At 33.6% G+C, this 22,489-nt stretch overlaps 2 protein-coding genes across 7 annotated transcripts; both read right to left on the bottom strand.

The window, feature by feature from the left end:
• Positions 1-5,246: 5,246 nt before the first annotated feature.
• On the bottom strand, positions 5,247-7,707 carry LOC133675549 (alpha-1,3-arabinosyltransferase XAT2-like). 5 transcript variants are annotated; one of them, XM_062096963.1, is made up of 6 exons: positions 7,391-7,707; positions 7,206-7,286; positions 7,024-7,074; positions 6,811-6,879; positions 6,615-6,677; positions 5,247-6,523 (listed from the first exon to the last, which is right to left on the bottom strand). In XM_062096963.1, exons 1-6 carry the CDS (start codon positions 7,530-7,532, stop codon positions 5,343-5,345), a joined length of 1,587 nt encoding a protein of 528 aa, XP_061952947.1. In that variant the 5' UTR covers positions 7,533-7,707; the 3' UTR covers positions 5,247-5,342. The 5 variants fall into 5 exon arrangements, with proteins under 5 accessions (XP_061952947.1, XP_061952949.1, XP_061952948.1 ...); XM_062096965.1 differs by having other exon boundaries at positions 5,247-6,517; XM_062096964.1 differs by having other exon boundaries at positions 6,811-6,873.
• Positions 7,708-16,873: 9,166 nt separating this feature from the next.
• LOC133675322 (uncharacterized) lies at positions 16,874-22,341 on the bottom strand. Of its 2 annotated transcripts, none has more exons than XM_062096667.1 (11): positions 22,127-22,338; positions 21,944-22,043; positions 21,667-21,864; positions 21,502-21,558; positions 21,223-21,331; positions 21,041-21,142; positions 20,859-20,923; positions 20,380-20,483; positions 20,205-20,269; positions 20,038-20,092; positions 16,874-17,317 (listed from the first exon to the last, which is right to left on the bottom strand). In XM_062096667.1, exons 1-11 carry the CDS (start codon positions 22,182-22,184, stop codon positions 17,157-17,159), a joined length of 1,074 nt encoding a protein of 357 aa, XP_061952651.1. In that variant the 5' UTR covers positions 22,185-22,338; the 3' UTR covers positions 16,874-17,156. The 2 variants fall into 2 exon arrangements, with proteins under 2 accessions (XP_061952651.1, XP_061952652.1); XM_062096668.1 differs by lacking the exon at positions 16,874-17,317 and adding an exon at positions 17,364-19,727 and having other exon boundaries at positions 22,127-22,341.
• Between the last annotated feature and the right edge of the window lie 148 nt (positions 22,342-22,489).

Below are 22,489 nucleotides of genomic sequence, written 5' to 3'. Positions count from 1 at the left end.
ATAATAACTGCTATTTTCTGTTTTATCCATATGGATTTATTCTCAAGGAAATGAAGACGAAGTAGGTGATCCTTAAGGGCTCAATGAAGGATGGGTTGTATCCGATCAACCTGCAACAACTCTTAAAATCTCATGTTACATTTTTAGCCAATAAAGTACCTAGCAGCTTGTGGCATGCACGACTTGGCCATCCTCAAGCTCGAATTCTTACAAAACTATATTTACCATTTATGAATAAACAAAATGCATTTTGTTAAGGTTGTGTTTTGGGAAAATCAACAAAGTTGCCATTTGAATCTCATGAATCCTATGATACTTCTTTTCTGCATACACTTTACACTAATGTCTGGGGTCCTGCATTTGTTTCTTCTTATGATGGATTTTGATTTTATTTAATCATTGTTGATGAATATTCTCAATTTTCTTATGAATCGTAAATTTAATTTAGCAACAATTTTCCTACATTTTTCAAGCAAATGGAAATTTAATTTAATACTTGTGTTAAAGTAATTCAAAGTGATGGGGGTGGTGAGTTTGTTAATCAAATTCTACACACTCATTTCAAAACTAATGGTATCATTCATAGATTCTCCTATCAGGAACACCAGAACAAAATGGCTTGGCTGAATGCCATCATCGACATATCGTGAAAACTGGATTAACATTGTTATCACATGTTTCTGTTCCAACAAAATTCTGGACAACTTTTAACACTGCAGTGTTCCTAATAAATCGTCTGCCTACTACAATTCTTGGTTACAAGTCACCTCATAAAGTTGTTTTTGGTTCCACTTCTGCTTATGACTCTCTATGAGTTTTTGGGTGCACTTGCTACCCATTACTTGCACCATTTGGTCGATCAAAATTGGGCTTTAAGTTAATACTGTGTGTGTTTCTTGGTTACTCAAACAATCACAAAGGATATCGCTGTTTTGAATCTCAGACAAGTCGCATCTATATATCTCACCATGTGAAATTCAATGAATTTCAATTTCCCTATAGATTCACGCAAGAACCTGGCAAACATACTTCTTAGTTGTTTAAAGTGAGAGCACTTCCTAGGCTACTTAAGATCATGACTGAAAAATCACTTATTTCAACTTAACAAGTAATACATCATGTTCCAACAACAACTGTCCAAGGTGTGTTAGCACCTCAGTCTCCAATTCTTGAACTTATTTCTCCATCCATTGCACTAGAGTTAAATGTTTTAGCACTAGAGTCTTATCTCACACTTGCTCCATAATGACATCATCATATGATTACATAAGCTCAAACAGGGAAGCTGAAACCCAAGGTATTCTTTTCTTTGTGAGATCCAATACTTGCTTGCTTTGTTGTTGATCTTGCAGCTCAACCACAAGAGCCAACTTCATTTCAACACGCTCTTCATAATTCGTAGTGGCAGCAAGCAATGCAAGCTGAAATTAATGCTCTTCATACTAACAAAACTTGGACATTGGTACCTAGATAGCCAAACATGAATATTGTTAGTAGTAAATAAGTGTTTAAAATCAAAACATGGTCCAATGGTTCTATTGAAAGGTATAAAGCTCGACTTATGACTCGTGGATTTACACAACTACCCGGTCTAGATTATGCTGAAACCTTTAATCCAGTAATCAAACCAAGTAATATTCAGTTAACCTTTACAATTGGGCTATCTCAAGGCTGGTCTGTTAGACAACTAGATGTTTCCTTCATGGTGACTTACAAGAACGAGTATACTTGGCTCAACCACCAGGTTTTGAGGATTCCTCTCATCCTGATCATGTCTGTCATTTCTATAAAGTTTTGTACGATTTAAAGCAAACCCCTCAAGCCTAGTACCTGAAATTCAGTACTTATATCCAGCAGATGGGCTTCACATGGTGTCCCTGTGATCAATCTTTATGCTATCGCACTCAAGGATCAAACATTCTTCTTTTACTCATTTATGTTGATGATATTCTTTTAACAAGAAGTTCCTTTTCACAGATTTTTAAGTTTATTGCTCACCTTTCTACCACTTTTCATATGAAAGACCTTAGTGATATTTACTACTTCTTGGGTTTCAAATCATTTGTGATGAGTCCACCATCACTGTAAGACCTAAAATTGTAGCCCAAGTCAGTGCAAACCCAACCTAAGTTAACCTAGGTGTATAAGAAAAAGTTGCAAGAGAATTGTTTTTTTCTCTCTCTTCTAATTCTTATGGCCGTCGTGATCCTCCCTTCATCAAATCAAAGATTTTAGTTTTTGATCTCGAGTTTTTGGTTCAAGAAATGTGGAAGTAACAAGTAGGTGGTTCTCTTTTATGTTACTTTCAATTATAGTTTGTCTATGAAATGATTAAATAAGAGATTATGATTTATAAGGATTTGAAGTTTATGTTGTTAAGATTGATTTATGATTATTAAGAGTTTAATGTTAGGTGATTGATTTTGAGTATATTGTTAGAAATAAAGATTTGTGAGTTAATTTGTTTAAATTGATTTTTATAGGTTAAGAAATTCATTTCAACCTTGCTAAAAATCTAGACAAAATGGTCTTAAGGTTGAAAGTGATGATTTTATTTTGGTTCTTGATTTATACAAATTACAGTTTAGTCCCTAAACTTAAAAAAAATATATAATTTGACCCCTAAATGTATTTTGAGATTCAGGATAGTGTTATTATGAGGTTAAGGATGATGAATCTCAGTTTGATAATTGATTTGGAATATTTTCAGTTTGGTCCCTCAATTTTGGTAATTTACATTTTAGTCCCTGAACTTTATGAAAATTACAGTTCGGTCCCTGATTCGTTGTAGACAGAATTGAGGATGGTTTATGGGTGAAATTTCAGTATGGTTATGTATTTATAGTTTGGTCCAATTTTGGTAAAATTATGTTTTGGTCCTTGTTTTGGAAAATTGTTGTTTTAGTCCCTAAACTTAGGAGACTAAACTTGGTTTTATTTTATGCATTGGAATATTTTATTTGTGTTGTTTTAAGTTGTTTTTTTAGTATATTTTGTATATTGTTGTAGGTTCTCCTAACGATTATCAATAGAATTTTCGGGTCTTTCATCTGATATTCCTTTTAGTTCTATATTTTTTGGGTGAGTTGAATAATTTTTAATATGCATATAATATAAATAAATATGTATATTGATTATAAGATGAGTACGACTCGTTAATCTCTTGAATATTTACTCTATTTCCTGAGTACTCATTTATTCTTGAATTTGCACTCGCATTCTGTTGAACTAAATTCTATTTGATTTGATATATATTTCTTTAATGATTTTGCGAATATCTATTATGCCTTGATATAGGACTTGTTAGTAACTTCATGCTAACGGAGAATAGTTAGCCTATGTGCATATAATATTCTGTATACCTAGCTAGTGAGAGAGACATCAATCTATAGCGACTGATCCTCCCACAGTGGTCACCTTCGGGTGTCATCTGATCTCTGACTTGTATTCCGCTACTTTATGATAATATGCTTAGTATGTATATTTATATCAAGATAAATCAACTTGCAAACTATTAATGTCTAAAATGTATATTAAATGTTATTCACTTACTGAGTTGGTTAAACTCACCTCTCATTCTTAATATTATTTCAGGTTCTTAGTTTCTGATAGCAGGTGGACTTTGTTGGGTGTTCTTGCTTCTTCAGTTTTGGTCGGTATGTCTTGTTTGTTTTGCAAGGCTTTCTTTTTAGTTTTGATTCGATGTCTTAGACATTCAATTGTTACCTTGTTTTAATTAAGTTTGGATTTTGACAATGTAAGGAGTATTATGGATTATTGTTTTTGATTTAATTACTGATGAGAAGTTTTGAACTATCATTTAGTTTCATTAGTTTTGAATAATATAATACTTCTGAAGATTATGAAATGCTGCGTATTTTTAAATAACTTATTCTTTTGTTATGTCCGTTCTGAGGCTTAGCATAGGTAGAGTGTCCTTTCAACACCGCTCCTGCGTTGCCGGTCATGAACTCGGGATTCGGGTCGTGACAATCACTGTCACTCAAACAAGGTATTTACTGTCTCTTCTTTAAAGTTTGGTCTTGATGGCACCAAACTTGTGAGCACTTCACTAGCTTCAGGGCCTTTCATGTTTGCTGCTGATGGTACTCACTTAGCTGATCCTATCCTTTATCGTTGTTTGGTTGACTCACTACAATATCTCACTCTGACCAGACCTGATATCTTATATGTTGTACATCAAGTCTATCAGTTCATGCAAACACCCTATGATACTCACATCATTGCTGTTAAGAGAATCATTTGGTATCTGAATAATACTCTCAATATTGGTCTTCACTACGTTCAAACCCCTATTCATGAACTTTGTGGATTTTATGATGCAGATTGGGCTTGTTGTAGGGATGATAAATGTTCCACTACTGGTTTTGCTATCTTCTTTGGAGATAATTTGATATCTTAAGAAGCTAAGAAACAAGCTACCGTGTCTCGGTCAACAACTAAGGTTGAATACTGTGCCTTAGCATCAACTACAACTAAGCTTATATGGTTCGTGCATTTGCTTAAGAATATAGGCTATTGTGTTCCTCCTTCTGCTTTATGTTGTGACAATATCAGTGCTATTCATGTGGCTAAAAATTCAGTTTTCCATCACCGTACAAAACACATCAAAATCGATGTTCACTTTCTTCGTGAACGAGTTGCGAGTGGTGTTCTCTCCTTGACACATATCTCAGGATCTGATCAAATTGCTGATATTTTAACCAAATCCCTCTATGATACAAAGTTCATTCCAAATCATGGCAAGCTGTGTCTCGGTCCAACCCTACCCTGCCTTAAGCTTGAGGAGGCATGAAGAGATATGAAGGGATCCCTATTTATTCTCTTCATAATCTTCTCAATATGTGTCATTCGTTATGTTTCCATAATCTTTGCTTGCAAATCATGGAAATCATGTATATATATAGCAAGAATCACTCCTGCATCAATCCCCTGTAATGCCTATTTAAAGATAAGAACAATACATAGACAAACAGGTTAGCTTTTTCTACACGCAAGACTAAAGTTCTATAGCAACAAGAAAATCTCCACCCTGGTATTTGTGCTGCTTAAGGAGGTCAACATGAACTCTTTTTTATCTGTGGATGGATGAGTAGTGCCTTTGGCTCTTTAACCTCCTTGTAGTAATAACAGGATTAGGTCAGGTAAATGTACAATCATTCTCTTCTGACAACTCTTGGTCAGAGCAGGCAGCCAGAGTATACAAAATGAAGATCTTGCATCACTAAGAAAACCAACATGACTGTATATAAAATGAATTTTTACTGTAAAACTTGTAAGAAAACAATGAGGTAATGCTTTGTATCATGAGAGAAACGTATTCACTGATGCAAAAGTTCTAAAGCTTTTACCAAAGTGGGTCTAAACCTATTCACATCTAGCGTTACATTTTGCTTGTCCAAGTATATTGAACGAAATGCCAACCAACCCTGTTTCCCGATTACAGAGGGATCCCTTAAAACTACATGGTCGGCTGGGTATTGCTGTATCAAAGTGCTCTCTTCTACCTTAATTTTGTAGTCCAAGTACCTTATGTTCATGTCCTTTGCAGGGTCTTCAAAGGAAACTCTTGACGCCCATTCTACCCTTCCAAATGGAACTACTTGAATCAAGATTGCATTTTCAGGAAGGAAAACAATGTTGGTTAGGCCAGCACCATGAACTCCCATCACTACATCACAAGAGTTGATGATTTTTGCAAATCCTGATACATCTGGCCCAGGCTCTGCGACAATTACTTGGTAGCTCAAGCTTTCTGCCAGTTCAGCAATTTCACCAACATTTGTGAAAGCTCTTGATCTCTTTCTTGAAATGATTAGAAGCCGAGGCTTTCTCTTATCGCCATCCCTGATTTTGGCTGCTGTTATTTTCTTTAAGGAATACCATCTTCTTAAAAACTGCGTAAAGTCCTTCATAGAATATGGAGAGGTGGAAGAATCGATACTGAGCTCTTTGTTGTTTCGACCTTTAAGGCCAATTGTTAGGCTCTGGAAGCAATGCATATCATGTCTGTCATCGATGTCTATGATCTCATATCTAGACAGTGCCTCCAATAATGTTTTGAACTTTGCAATCCACGAAGATTTTCTGTTGGTAATGAGAAATTGTACTTCTCTATTAAAAGGTTGAGCAGTTGAGTAAAGTGGGACAATTATATCAGTGAAGGCATGGAAAAAGTTTCCTGAATATCCCCCAACAGAGAAAAGGATTGCAGGAACACTGTGATTACGAGTGCATCGAGGGATATCTGGGCGATCAGTTACAAGTTTTACTGACCATTTCCTAGCAAAATCCTTTTCCCCTAGAGCTTCTTTTCGCGCATAAGGCCTAATACTCCATGAGGTGTTTTCTGCTGTCAAGATATCGGATTCAGATGAGACAATGAAAGCAGTGGAGGAATTTCCATCAATCCTGATGTCCCCTTTTATCTCGCAGAACTCTGATCTTCCCATGATATTGCAGCGCAGCTCGATCTTTTCATTCATTGTTGCAGCATCTGCATCTAGGAAAATTGAAAAGAGCCTGTGTGTGAGGGATTTATGAAGTGTCATCAAGTCAAAAGGTAATGTTAACTCTGCTTATGTGTAGCTCACCAGTAGCTATTTGCTGAGAGCTACTTGTATCATTGACAATCAGGGAATCTTTAATCACAATTTCTGCATCGTTAAGAACCAACACCAAATAACTTGTGTTAGAATTTACGTAATTTCTTCAATTCAACAGAGCGATAACTGACCTAGTTTGAGCTAATCATCAAGTGTTGAAGTTTCAGAGTTGATCAAGACTTACCATTGACTGTTTGCCTGGAGCTGCCAGTATCATTGATCAATTTCTTATCATTTCTAACCATTTCTGCATCTTCAAAATACATGAATAAATCTTGTTAGCAAGGCTTGATAATCATACAAACTTCCTTGACATTGCACCTCATTATATACCCAGATGAACTATCAGGAGTCCTTAATGCTTAACTAGCTGAGCTTTTCTTATCTTTAAACTCACCCCTAGCTACTGCCTCCTGAGAGCTGCTTGCATCATTGATTGTAATAATTTCTGCATCCTCAAAATAAATAACGAATAGACCTAATTAAATTAGATATAATCACTCTTTTTTTGGCATAATAGCCGATCACTGATTCAACTAAACTCGTTTCTGTGTAAGCATTCATGATAAAAAAGCTTACCTTTGTCCATTTGCAAAGAGCTACTTGTGTCATTTACAGCAAATAGTTTCTGATCATCCCCCGTTGATAGCATGAAATTCACTGCAAAACCATCGGATGTTGGGAAAAACAGCGTTCAAAGAAATCGATACATAGGCACCATCTCAGATTTGATAGCTGAAGTGCAAGAACAATGGACGACTTACAAAGTGGTAGAGGACCCAAATAAGGGTTCAAGACGATGAAAAAACTCAACGTAATGAGCAGGCACGCAGCCAACGCCCCATACCCCAATTTCTTTCGCTCATGCTTGCTAAAGCTTCTGGTAAGTAAATTATCATACATCATTTTCTACTGCTAAAACACCTTTTTGCACATATACAACTATGCTATATCATTAATTGATCGAAGTGAACAAAATCTGTACAAAAACTCTTTACTAGAACTAGCTAGCTCGAAATAAGTTCATGAAACAATGAATTGTTTTGAATACTATGGACGTTGAGGTTTATGATTTCTTAAATAAAATTATAGGAAGATTGTCCAAATGTATGAAATTATATAATATGGTGGTTGCTGTGCTGGCATACATCTCCTTTCACGATCGATCATAAAGAATCGTTTAGCTGGTTTTAATTAATTAATTTCTTGAAGAGACTGAAAATATATTTTATTGAATTTGGATGGTATATATGAACCTTCAATCAATATATATAAATTAGTCTGCCTCAAGCAAGTCAACTTTTCTTGCTTGCTGTGTTGGTGCTACAATCTTGTTCAACGTTAATTACAAAAAATCATAAGAGTAAATTACATCGGATTTTCAGAAAAATAAAAATAATATCTCTGCAATGTTAAGAATCATCTCAACCTAATAATTTAAATTGTTAAGTAAAATTTTTCAAATAAAATTTTTTTGAACTTGAAACTTGCACAAACCCGCATTATCTTGTGTTTAATTTTTATCAAATAAAACTAATACCTCTACAATCTTAACACATCATGATGTCCTCCCATGAAAATTAACTCTAATTAACATGAACATTTCTCTTATTATCGCTGAAATATTGAATTGTTCTATTACCTGCCCTAGTTGACTAATGGCACTGATGCATATTGCTGAATTATTTGAGAATATTGCTGAAGTAATTTTGCGCAAATCTTAATGCTATGCATGCACGCCCAACATATGTAAAATATATGAAACCACAAGACCTTGTAGCCTGGGATATTTCTCTTCTTCTTATCTGAGTTTAAAATAACAGAAAAGCTGAGTTTTTGAGCTGAATGGGTTGGAGATTTACCGAGTCAGACAAAGAAGCAGTAAAAAAGAAAAGAAAAACAAGAAAATCGTCACTGAAATCAATAAATTAAACACAATTATTTGTGGTTAGCACATCACCAAACACATGAATACTCAATCATGAGAACAGGTCTATAAGCAACGCACACAATAAGGAGATTACGACACCTTCTTTGGCCGACAGCAAACTGAGTCCATTCACTGTATTAGTATATTTTTGTCTGTTTTCAGGAATACATGTGTGCCGTAGATAATGTGTTCTTTTAGATTTGTTTTTCCTTTTTTTGAGATTTTAACTGGGTTTTTAATAATAATAATAATAATAATAATAATAATAATAATAATAATGACTTTATGCAAAAAATAAAAAATAAAATAGTCACCCGTGAATGTGATAATACAACCACCCTCCATCCTTTATATAACATAGAAATGTACACCACAACTAACCATAATACTATATTTTAAGACGTGCAGAAATTTAATAGACAAAACCCCGAGTAGTTAACATATCATATTCAAATGCTAATATGCATAAATAAATTATTAATTGTCAATAATCTTATTAAATAAATGTGACACTAGGGAAAAAGACAAACGCAATACATATTTATTAACTATAATTAATTTCCCGTTGAATTAAAAATTGAGGTTTTGAGATATCATCCATTGATAGTTGGTAGGAACATAATTTGGGTAAATAAATATTAATGAAACATATATGCCGAGTTTGGCTAAATAATTTATGACAAGGGATGTCTCCCTAAATATAAAATCTACCGTTTTGACAGGTTAGGCTAACTTGATATATAATAATAAATTAAAAAAATATTAATTTGAAGTTACTTGTTACACACACATGCATATCTATATATATATATATATATATATATATATATATAGAAAAAGATACCTAGTTTTAATTGGTTTTTATATAAAAAATAGTTAATTCAATGTTAATACAAAGACTAGAATTATGTTTAATATTGGAAAAGAAGAAGAAGAAGAAGAAGAATAACTTTCGGAATTCCAGGTGGCATGATACCTTTGTCACCGGGTGCTACATAAATCAATGAAAATACAGGAATATGGTTACACCCTAATGGTGTGTCTATATATATATATTTGCCTATTTCGTTTAAATTCATGAGAAATTCATTTAATTTATTCTTGGAAATTATAGCCTTCTATATATTTTTAAAACTTGAGTTGAGGAATTTCTAGAGATATATATGTTAAAGAAAAAAAACAGATATATGTTCAATTTATTTCATATTTACAATTCTTTTAAATTAAAATCTTTCAAATTATGAACCTAATAAAATTGAATCAACTAAATAAAAAAAAAGATAAACAAATAAATATACATGCACAGATGGAAAGAAACAATTATTGTTATTATTATTTTTTATCATGTGTATAAGTATGAACCTATATATCCTAAAAATCCAATTCCACACATTTACTTAAATTAATTATATTTGGAGGTCTGGACAGTTTTAACATTAAAATTAATGTCTTTTTTATTTAATCCATGTCTAAAGAAAATTTTATTCTATTTGTTTTTTTGGATATCATCCAAACTTAAAATTAACAAGAATTGAAATAAAACTTTCAGTTTGATACCAATTAATCTCAGATCATAAAAAGGTCTAATTGTAACGTTTAGAATATGGGTTCAAATATATAATTATAACATAGATTATATGAAGGGGAAGTACAATAATCTTTTTGTTTTTTATAGGTACAATTTATAATTCTGAATACATCATATCACTATGTATAGCATTTTAAACTCAATTTCTCAATATCTCATTCATCACACCACACACACACACACACACACAAATAATCATTTCATATAAAATTAGAGTAACACAATCATATGCAATCATATTTTGACATAATAAAAAAAAACTAATAAAATATCATAAGTTTACATAAAAATAATAATAATAAAAGCAACATAAACTTTGAAATGATTATCATTTGTTACAATATAAAAATGATTTTCATTACATGGTCATTCAAAATTAACATAGTCATTATACATATCTATTATCTTGGTTATCATCGATCTAAAATGATCAATCCATTTCTGCTAATAGCCCTTAACAAGGTATCAAAATTTCCAAGTCCATTTTCCAAGTAATACCTCTTTGTCGAGTACCTTATTTTTTTTACCAGCACCCGGACAATAGTTCAATTACCGATAAATGGTATCATTACTGAGAAATTAATTCATTCACCCCTTACTAGGCATTAGTCCCATTACCAAGAAACTAATTCTATTACCCCCTACCAGGAAACTAATTCTATTGTCCCTTACTAGGTGTTAGTTCCATTCTCGAGAAATTATTTCTTTCTAACTTAAACCACAATTATAAATACGACATACCATTATATTTACAAATAACTATTACAATACATTGGCTAAAGAAAAATGATAAGATGCATAACACCTACCTAATGCTAATGCTCAAGACAATCCAACTTCTCCAAAATCAACAAGATTTTACCATATTAACCTATCAATAATTTCAATGTGCCATGTCTAAACTTTTTTATTTAATCACCTGACTCAAATTGCATATAAAATAATATTAATTCAATTCAACATACAATTTTTTATTTAATCATAAAATTATTTTTGATATTTTATTCCCTCATTATTTCCTCCCAAAAACAATTCTTACATAATTTTACATATTAGTGCACTCTAAACAACTTTCTTCTCATAAGCATAACATGTCTAAACTTTCACCATGAATAACTAGTATTTTTATTTTCATCCTCTCATAATTATTTCCATTTTAATATACTTTAATGTACACCTTATATCACATTTAATGAACATATCATCAACACAATTCTTTTATAAAGATTATCAAGACCAACAAGATTGCTATAGCACATAATCAAATTTTCTTCGCAACCAACATTTGAATTCTCATTTCATTTCAAATCATCATCATTATAAATACATACATCAAATACATACAATTTATAACATCTAAATACTTTATAACATATCCACATTTCCTCCCTTTTTTGGTCTGCCACTAACATTTATAGGCACCATAATTTTCACTTCAATTTGAACAAATTCCTTAATTTCTCCAATATTTAATCATTCATTACATCAATTAACAAACAATTTCAATTTTCTCAAATTTTATCCAAGAACCCTAAATCCTTATTTATATGAATTCAATCAATTTAAAGCATTAATCTACAAGAATTTATTCAAATGTGTTAGAACACCCTACCAAGCAATAATTAGGGCTCCAAACACTCACAAATCAAAATTTCCAATTCTTCTTCTGCTTCTCACTTTGTCACCTCTTTTTTGTCTCTCATTGCTCTCCCTCACTTGCTTTTTCTCTCAAATTTAGTGTTTGATGTGCTTGATTTATGTTTTCCCAAGATTTTCTTTTAATTTTTTTAAACGTTTTCTTATGGATTTTTATCACTTTCCGAGGCAAGATAGCAAGTTATTTTTCCTTTCTATCTTTTCTCTTCATGGTTGACACATACACACACACATATAACAACTAGTCAAATTCCTATTATATCCCTCAATAGTATCCTTTTATGTTTTTCAGATAAAATCCTAATCCATACACCTGTTTATAACAAATTTTACCTGAGCTATTTTGCATTTAATTTAGTTACATACTAGTACTTTTGATTCTGTATAGATCATTTCTATTAAATTTTTATTCGTGTTTCTGTATTTTTTTATTTTTTTATTAATATTATAGATTTTTATCTAGGGGTTTACATCTTAAATCTTAACTTAACCCATTTTATTTTCAAGTTTAAATTTTTATATTTTAGAAAATTTTAGCTGTGAGCATAAATTGGCGATAAATAGAAAAGGAGTAGACAAAGCTGGTTAGTGCATGTTTGCTTTGGTGGAAGAGAGAAAGATAAAATACAGTAGATTGTGGAAGTTTTAGGAATGTGGAGAAAGTTTTTTTGGTAGGTTGCCTCTTTTTTTTTTAATTTACAAGAAACCTATTATAGTTTTAGAGTTTTAATTTTTAGGCTTGCTCCCAAAGTCGAGGAATATATTCCTCTTTAATTTTTTTCATCTTTAATTTTTTTTCCTCTTTAGATTTCTTTCCATTTCCCCTCACTTAAAAACCTTTTACCTATTGTAAGGAGGAAATAAATTGATGGGTGATTTGCATCAAAAGTGTCATTAATTCTCATATTTTACATATATATTTATTGTTTTTATTTGGGTTTTGCATAATAATTGGCGTCTTTTGGTAATGAATTTTGATTTAATGTTTTTATAGTTTTTGGAGCTTAAATGAATTATTTTAAATACTATTAAGGTCGGAATGTGGAATGAAAGATTAAAGAGAAATTTAGTTGAAGATTAAAACAAATTCTAGTTAAAAATAAATGCTCTAAATTTTCTCCAAATATCAGTTTCATTCTAATCCTTGAAAAGGCTAATATATGATGCACTTCAAGATTAAACTTGTTTCATGTTGTATGTAAACTTCAACTACCAAACATTCAAGGTTTCAATGCCAATTTTAGCTCAAGTAATAGATACATTTGTATCCTTGTTTGATGCCCAAAAAGAGCCCACAAATCAGCCCAAACTCAACCCGTGATCATACAAGTCCACCAACAGTAACACTTGACTTGTTCTAGGTAATTAATTGATCAAAGATGGCAAGCACATGGATAAAAAGTTAGAGGGGATAATATTACATCATTTTCGGTCAAAACAAGAAAAGAAAAATATGCACCAACATCTTCTCCAAGCTGGCCTATGTTTACTTTCCAGAACAACCTTTGGTGTGTTGCCCATAATATTTGACTCAAATGTCTAGAAAGATAACAAAACTATATATAAATATGTATTTAATAGACATCTCCAAAATTAGAGTGAAAGGGGGTTTAATTGATGTCCAAAGTTAGAGTTAAATTTGTGTTAAAATTTATACCGAAGTTGTATTGTGTTCTTCTTTGTAGAATTCAGTTTTTTAGTTTGTAAAACTTCTTATTTGAATTTAATTCAAGTTATTTCACTTTTATTCAAGTGTTTATATACATAATGATAGTTGGCTAGTCTCTTTCTTTGTTCTAAATCAAGGATGATAGTGATTGAGGTGATTTATTTGAGGTATGAATAAACCTTAATGTTTGATCTTCTCATTTTCTTCATGAATGATTGATTATTATAAATAAATTTTAGGAATAATTTTGGTAATGTTATAATCTTGAATCTCGATGCACAAACCTTGGTTTTGGTATAGAGATTGTTTGATTTAATGTCTTACATAATGTGAAACTACTTGTCCATTCCTAAGCAAGAATTCATCTTCATCTCTTTGAACTTTATTGTAATATATTTAGATCTAATATCATCAACGTTGATGTTAGGTTAAGTTATCTTAAATTTATTGAAGGAATCACTAATATATCACCATTAAAATTGATTTGGAGCAAACACTTTGTTTTTATTTCTTTATCATTTAAAATCTATTCACATTCATTCACCTTTGAAAAAAAAATTCATTAATCATTTTCAACCAAGTTATTTTTAATTTAATCTCTCATGAGTCTTTTTTTTTCGTTACCTAACTTAATTTCTAGATCTAGCTCTTTGTGGATATAACTAGGGGTGTTCACGGTCCGATTCGGTCCGGTTTTAACATAAAAAATCAACCGAACCGGAAAATACTATTCCTTGTTAATATAACCCGAACTGAACTGAGAACCGGTTCAAACCGAACCGGTTTTGTTCGGTTCGGGTTAGTTTTTTAGCCTTAGAAACCAGAAAAATCGAAACCAATTAAATAAGAGAAAACTTGGCCGGATCACAATCACTGGAAAAACTTAGCCGAATCACATTAAAAAAAATCGTTATTGAAAACTTTGAATCCAAGCCCTTTGGTTAAAATCTGAAAGATCTCCCTTAGCTGAATCACAATCACTAGATCTATCCAAGCAAGCACAACTACATGTTAACAAAGATTCCAATAACATCCCGCAAAGGCGCAAATTACCGGGACCTCACTAGCACAACTGCATGATAATAAAACTAGAAACAAGGATTTTATCCAAGTTTTCTGCCATAAAGTAAAGCAAAGAGTAGAAAGGCAACAATATGAGAGAAAATGAGTTGCTTTAAGCCTTCCTTGTGCACAGAGGAGAGAGAGAGAGAGAGGGAGGGGTGAGGTGACTGGAAAGGGAGAAAAGGGAAGGGGAAGGGGGGGAGATCGGGGAGGGAGGGATAGGTGGGGTGGCTGGAATGGAAAGGGAGAAAAGGGAAGGGGAAAGGGGGGGGAGAGAGCGGGGAGGGAGGGATGGGTGGGGGGTGGCTAGAATGGAAAGTGGAAAAAGGGAAAGGAAAAGGGAAAGGGAAGAGGGGGCGGCTGGAAAGGTGGGGGGTTGGAAATGTAGGGTTAGGTTAGGGTATTTATTATTTAGGTTTAGTTTCCTTTTATACTTTTTTTTAGATTGAATTAAATCGGTTCGGTTTGATCCGGTTCAATCGGTTTAAGCCTTTTTAAACCGGAACCGAACCGAACCGAGTGGTTTTTTTTATTTTTTAATCGGTTTATTCGGTTTTTTCTATCGGTTTGATTTTTTCGGTTAATTTTTTCTCGGTTTTTTCGGTTTAATCGGTTGGTCGGTTTTTTTGAACACCCCTAGATATATCCTTGATCTTACTGGGTTAATTTCTACATTGCACACTCATGCTTTTCTGAGTTAAAACAAGCTGATAAAACATAACGGTGAAGCAATTTTGGCGCCATTATCAGAGAGGTAGTAAGCAAAGGTAACAAATTTGGGATTGATGATTGAAAAACTATATATATATTGTTGGTTTTACTGTCTAAAAAAACAAAAAAAAAATTGACCTCAATTTTGCGGATAAAAGATTGTGGAATGGACTACTAATTGTAGGATTTTAGTTGGTTTGACCGCTTTTTTTTATGTCTATTATAAATTCAACTCCTTCAAATTATGAAAAATTATGGTTATTTTTTTTTTTATCATCTGTATAAGTATGAATCTATCCTAAAAAAAAATCTTTTCACATATATACTTAAATCAATTATATTTACAAGTCCTCAAGTGAGTAGATCCATCTATAAATTAAGTATGTATATGTAATTAATTTTATCTTGACAAAAATTAACCAATTAAGTGAGAATCCCTCACACAAAATATGATTAAAAATAAAACCTATATCACAAAATTAATCTAGGTTACATTTTATGTCATTAATTATTTACACTTCGGATCTACTCTAATATAAATAAATTAGAAAGCTTAAATCTAAAGTACATTAACAAGAAGATAACTTTTAACAATAAAGTTCTTGCCTTTTCAGTTTAATCCGTGTCTAAATAAAATTTTATTAAATTTATTTATTTTTAGATCATGATTAGATATCATCCAAACTCAAAATTAATAAGAATCGGAGTAAAACTTTCAATTTTGTACCAATTAATCTCATATCAGATTACAAGAGCTGTCTAATTGTAACAATTAGAAATTGTGTACAAATTTGTAATTATAGCATGAATTACATGAAGGAAAAGTACAACAACCTTACATGAGAGTACAATAAACGTTTGGTTGCTGCGCGCGCGGGGGAGCAAGTCAGAGGTTGAATTAGGGTGTTTCAAGAGAGGCTGAGTACAATGAAGTGGACAAGGATGGTGGTTGGGTGCATGTTTGATTTTGTGGAGGAGAGAAAGAGAGAGCAACAAGCTATGGAAGTTTCAGGTGTGTGGAGAGATGTTTTTTATGCTAGGGTTATGATTTTTAGGCTGGTTCCTAAAATCAAGAAATATCTCTCTTTTTCTCTCATGCTCAAAAAAGAGGAAATAAATTTACAGACGTTCCTTGTATTGTCTAAAGTTGGACTTGGACTCCTACAAAAATTCTATGTTTTATTGTTCCTTAAAATTTTCTAAGGAGGATAAAAATTGGATGATGACAACCTTCATCAGCTTAAGTTAAAAAATCGAGTTCTCCTTGAGGTTCAGTCGAGGAGATGGAAGCGAAATCATCGATTCAACCATTGGCATAATTGCATGCACTTTCTTTTGTGTGGAGTGAGAAGAGAAAATTCAAAAGGAAATACGTACTAGGAGGAGCATTTCATATGACTGTAAACTGTGAAATATAGAACAAGAACAACATGCACAGAGGTCGAGACTGGGCAAGATTGATCACAAGTAGCACTCCACAAGGGCGACAGACTTTTTTGATCCAGCTCAAAACATCAAGCACTAATGTTTCAGAAGAAAACTCCTCTTTACTCTCAACAGAAGTTTTGATGATTTCATGAATTTGTCTATGTCATGGGCGTGTTGAGTGCATGAACAAATATAAACACGCATGGTCCAAAATGAAGGGAGCTTTTTACATTGAATCATGATTAATTTACAATTACCAAGATCTTTCATCATACAGACGTGAAGAAGATTTTCTGCTTCCAAGAAAACAGAAAATCATTTTGGGTTCCGAAAGGGAGATACTGATCAACATTTATTACCATGATTTTCACTCACATCTCGCGATCTCTCAGATGACAAGTAGATACTTTACCTACCAAAAGGAAAACGAAACATCTATCCAGTACAGATATCCTAAGAGTCTAACGGTATAAATAACAAAATCATTCAGGGGCATGGATTAGGGATCCTTGCATGAATGTTGTTGATTTCTGCAATTATTTCAGGTGTAAGCTCAATCATACATGCTTTAAGAACCTCATGGAGCTGCCATGATTTGGTGGCTCCAAATATTGCGCTTGCAACAAGAGGGTGTTTCAAAACAAAGGCTGCAGAACAAATAAAAATAAAATTGTAAATTAAAAACAATGGAAATGGCTCAGGAACCACTATAACTACAAGGGGGTATAACATTTTCCATATTAAAGATGTACATATGCAGATTTGATTTGGAATCAATAAAATTCCAAACTCAGTCCGCTGGTAAGTTCAAAACTTTCTGAAAAAACTGTTGAAGATTCTGAAGTATTTAAGGCAGATTTGAAGCTGATTTGTTGGGAGTAAAAACAGAAAGTCAAATATCCTTTCCTATAAATCAGAACCTAGCAATAATACCTATTTATGTGTAGTTAATAGCTGTCCTAATATAGATATGTAGATGTTGTATATATTCAACAATTCATTATGAAATAAAGTGAGAAGTCAGAATTTAACAACTTTCCATATGGTATCAGAGCCTAAACCGAGACTATATTTTTTCGCCTATCTATCTCTATATCAAAGTCTAAATGACTTTGATATTTTTTCATTCCAAATCTCATCTAGGCAGCAATCATCTCCCATTTCACCATCCTGTGAGTCGCTAAATATTACTCTGCAGGGAGAAACTACTGTTGACAGACCTCTTCAGGTATATAGAAGAAGGATACAGCCTGATTTGACTCTCTTACAAGCCCAAGAATCCGAACCAGAGCGAGGTAATAAACTTTCTCATTCATCTCTACCTATTCCTGACCTTGATCAGCCAACTGCTATTAGAAAAGGAAGAAGAGAATGCACTAAGAATCCCTTATATCCTATAGCTAATTTTATGTCATTTCAAAAGTTCTCACCATCACACAAAGCCTTTCTCTCAAAAATAAACACCATACCTATTCCAAAAACCTTATATGAGGCTCTAAGAAATGAGAATTGGAAAACTGCCATGAGAGAAGAGATGAATGCACTAGAGAGGAATCAAACATGGGAAATAGTTGAGTTACCAAAAGAGAAGAAAACTGTAGGGTGTAAGTGGGTTTATGCCCTGAAATATAAAACTGATGGCAACCTAGAAAGGTATGAAGCCAGGCTAGTTGCAAAAGGATTTACACAAACATTTGGGATAGACTATCAAGAGACATTTGCTCCAGTTGCTAAGATGAACACCATTCGAATTCTATTTTCTTTATCTGCGAATCTTGGATGGTGTATGCAGCAATATGATGTTAAAAATGCCTTCTTACATAGAGAGTTGGAAGAAGAAGTTTACATGGATCCACCACCAGGATTCAGTCACTCCCTTCTTCCCAACCAGGTCTGCAAACTAAAGAAGGCACTCTATGGCTTAAAATAGTCTCTTAGAGCCTGGTTTGAAAGGTTCACCAAAGCCATGGTTTTTATGGGATATCGGTAAAGCCAAGGAGATCATACTTTGTTCATCAAACACTCCATTTCAGAGGGAGTTACTATTCTGATTGTTTATGTTGATGACATTACAATAACAAGTGATGACTTTGTGGAAAGAGATAAGTTGAGAAAGAGACTTTCAGCAGAATTTGAAATCAAGGAATTGGGGAAGTTGAAATACTTTCTTGGCATAGAAGTGGCACATTCAGAAAAGGGGATTTTTATCTCTCAACAGAAGTATATTCTCAACCTTCTAAAGGAAACAAGAATGGTTGACTACAGACCATGTGAAACACCTATTGATCTAAAGCACAGACTTGAGAATGATGAGGAAGGAGCTACAACTGACAAGGGTCAATACCAAAGGTTAGTTGGTAAGTTGATCTACTTAGCTCACACTCGTCCAGACATTGCTTATGCCGTGAGTGTGGTGAGTCAATTTATGCACAACCCGAAAGATTCACATCTCTAGGCAGTGTATAGACTCCTCAGATACTTGAAGTCTACTCCTGGAAAAGGAATTTTGTATAAAAATCATGGGAATTTGAACCTTGAATGCTATACAGATACAGACTATGCTAGTGCATTAACAGATAGAAGATCAACATTAGGATATTATACTCTACTGGGAGGAAATCTTGTGACATGGAGAAGCAAAAAACAAAGTGTTGTGTCAAGATCAAGTGCGGAAGCAGAATTCAGATCAATGGCCCTTGAAATTTGTGAGTTGCTATGGATGAAAATTATCCTAGAAGATTTAAGAATCAAGTGGGATGAACCAATGAAGTTGTACTGTGACAATAAGTCTACCATTGCAATAGCACACAATCCAGTACAACATGATAGAACTAAACATGTGGAGGTAGACAGACATTTCATCAAAGAAAAGTTAGAGAGTGGATTGATATGCACTCCTTATGTGCCTACCGGGGAACAACTTGCTGATATACTTACTAAAGGTGTTCAGAATCCTGTGTTCAAAAACACCTTGGACAAGCTGGGAATGAAAGATCTCTTCCATCCAGCTTGAGGGGGAGTGTTGAAGATTCTGAAGTAATTAAGGCAGATTTGAAGCTGATTTGTTGGGAGTAAAAACAGAAAGCCAGATATCCTTTCCTATAAATCAGAACCTAGCAATAATACCTATTTATGTGTAGTTAATAGCTGTCCTAATACAGATATGTAGATGTTGTATATATTCAACAATTCATTATGAAATAAAGTGAGAAGTCAGAATTTAACTCTTCATAAAAACTAATGTTGCAATTTGTTTAGTCCTTCAAATCTTAGCAGTACAACTTTAAGATTTTACCAGCATGAGAGGAAATTAATCATACACACAACTGGAAAGGCACCAGCATTGGGAGAGAGAGAGAGATCATACCAATAGCAAGAGATACAGGATGAAGACCATATTTTTTTGCAATGGCAAGATATTCCTGAAAACAGAATCAGATGGAGAGAGTCTGTTAGGAAGAACTTTCTTTCCCCCTATTCTTGTGATTCTAAAGCACACAAATTGAAGTTTAAAACTGTATGAAGTCATCTTACTAAGGCAGCAGCTTTTATGATGTTATTGGAGAGGTTGTACCTTGACTCCCCTTCTGAATACATTCCTGAAAACCAAAGACAACATCATTCATGGGAAAAAAAATATGGTCAAGGGAGTTCAATCTAATATATGGGGAGTTGTGAAATAATAAAACATAAAAAAACAGTGATCAACCTTTAAAAACATTTAATCGCGCATCTACTGGACCCCCATCAGCTGCAAAATACTTCCCAGAAAGTATGCCCATTGCCAGGGGACTGTATGCCAATAAATTGATCCTAAAAAGTTTCAAAGATGCAAAAGAGTAATGAATCATTAAGGCAAAGACATAGCTAAAATAAACCACTTTCAGTAACAAAATCCAATAGATTTAGAACCCATATGACATATAAACTGGAAGTGGCGAAGCTGGTTTGCATTCAAGGGAAACCTTGTAGCAGGCCAAGGTGGTGGTACACTGATACGAGGAACCACCCCCCTCCCCAACATGGCAGCAGAGCCTTTACAGAGTCACAAGTTCAAATTAAAGTTTTCAGATCAAAAGTTTCTTTGCTCAATCCACTAACTCATTGTAAAAAGTTGCACAAAAGTGGATACATGCCACAAATCAAATTCTACCCTTCGCATACATTGACAGGAGGAACACAACATACCCTTCATGGTGACAGCACTCAGCTATTCCAGCATCAAAAGTTCGGCAGAGCAAGTTGTAGGAGTTCTATCATTGAGACAATGAGTTGAACATTAGCCTAGGCAAGAGCAGGGAGAGAAAGGTGGAACAACAACAAGACAAACAACAAGCATCACTTCACTAAAGAGGAACAAATGATACAACCTGCACAGATACTATTTTCGGATAATGCGCAACTCTGTCAGCAACTTGACTGAACTTCATTACACCATATGGTGTTTCATTACTGACTCCAATGTATCTGATCTACATACAGACAGATTTATATTAATGGGTGTCATGTTTGCGTGAGAGTGGGTATTCATACATAACATTCTATCATTTACTTTCCCTGCAGCAACAGCTCTGCCTAGAGCATCGAGTTGTTCCTCTATACCAACCGAACAGAACTGACGGGTGGGATCATACTCAGTTTCTCCAAACATCGGAACATAGCTACACAAAAAAAACAACCATAAATTACTTGAACAGAATAACAATGAGCTGGGTCGAAGCCAGACAAATGCAAATATTTAATTAAGCAATCATAAGAGCTTTTCCTCCAACTGTTAAAAATTAAGTCTACTGGTAATATATCAACAAAAAATAAGGATCTATATACAAACCGATCAGGCCAATGAATTTGGTAAAGATCAATGTAGTCAACCTGCATTCTCTTCAAGCTGCATCAATAAAAAATTATTTAGTCAATCTGAGCATAATAAAAATACAATTACAGTTAATAAAACATTTTGATTTTGACACATAGTTAAAATTTAAAACCAACAAACCTACTGTCAATGGCGTCAGTGATATTCCTAGAGTCCAGACACTTGGGCCCGCCTCGAATCCAAGCCATTCGGCCGGAAGGTCCAGCAACCTTTGTTGCTAAGACAATGCGATCCCTCGGAATTTTCCTTCGTTTAATCCAACGGCCAAGGTACTCTTCGCTCCTTCCCTGAGTCTCAGCACGTTGAGGTACCGGATACCTAAGAACTGAAAATGTGAGAGAATTGAAGGTAGATAAAATGGAATTTGAAAGAACAAGCTAAAAGGGAGAAATTAAACATTTCAGCAGAGTCGAAGAAGTTGATGCCGGCATTGAAGGCTTCGTCAAGAAGGCCAAAGGATTGAGGCAGCGAGTTCTGTTCACCGAAAGTCATTGTTCCTGGAGTATACATATATGTGTAAAGAGTTAGTTTTAGGGACAATTTGTTGTTGGAATTCAACTCAAATGAGGAAAAGAAAAACCTAAGCAGAGTCTTGAAACTGTCAAATTAGGAGCGAGGTTGAAGAGAGGAACAAGCATTGTTAAACAAAAATGACAACCGCGCCTCCGACCACTCCTCACCCCCCTCACCACCGCAAACGCACCGCCATAACCCAATCCGATTCTGTAGTTTGGTTGTGTGCTATCTTACAAGGTGGCTCTATCACAAAACTGAAGGCAAGAAAACACTTAAAAGAAAATCAAAATAATTATTATAATAATAACAATATCTAAACCGTGTAAGGAGAGGGGATCAAGTGTTGCTCCACGCACAACATACTTTGGATTACAATAGTATTTTATAATTATTTTTTTTTTATTTTTTTTTTAATTATTTTTTTTTA

This window comes from Populus nigra, chromosome 16 (assembly GCF_951802175.1).
Source record: "Populus nigra chromosome 16, ddPopNigr1.1, whole genome shotgun sequence".
NCBI lineage: Eukaryota > Viridiplantae > Streptophyta > Magnoliopsida > Malpighiales > Salicaceae > Populus > Populus nigra.
Note: the sequence above shows the minus strand (reverse complement) of the source record. Positions and strands in the feature narration are given on the sequence as shown.

Bases quoted from the DNA above. Each gene is read 5' to 3' on its own strand.
- LOC133675549 (XM_062096963.1), bottom strand. From the start codon at position 7,532: ATGATGTATGATAATTTACTTACCAGAAGCTTTAGCAAGCATGAGCGA. The intron at 7,287-7,390 runs GTAAGTCGTCCA...ATGGTTTTGCAG, and splicing joins TTTGGGTCCTCTACCACTTT to TGAATTTCATGCTATCAACG. The intron at 6,678-6,810 runs GTAAGTCTTGAT...TTAACGATGCAG, and splicing joins CTCCAGGCAAACAGTCAATG to AAATTGTGATTAAAGATTCC.
- LOC133675322 (XM_062096667.1), bottom strand. From the start codon at position 22,184: ATGCTTGTTCCTCTCTTCAACCTCGCTCCTAATTTGACAGTTTCAAGA. The intron at 20,484-20,858 runs GTATGTTGTGTT...GAAACTTTTTAG, and splicing joins GAGTGCTGTCACCATGAAGG to GATCAATTTATTGGCATACA. The intron at 17,318-20,037 runs GTATGATCTCTC...TTTGTTCTGCAG, and splicing joins TCCTGTATCTCTTGCTATTG to CCTTTGTTTTGAAACACCCT.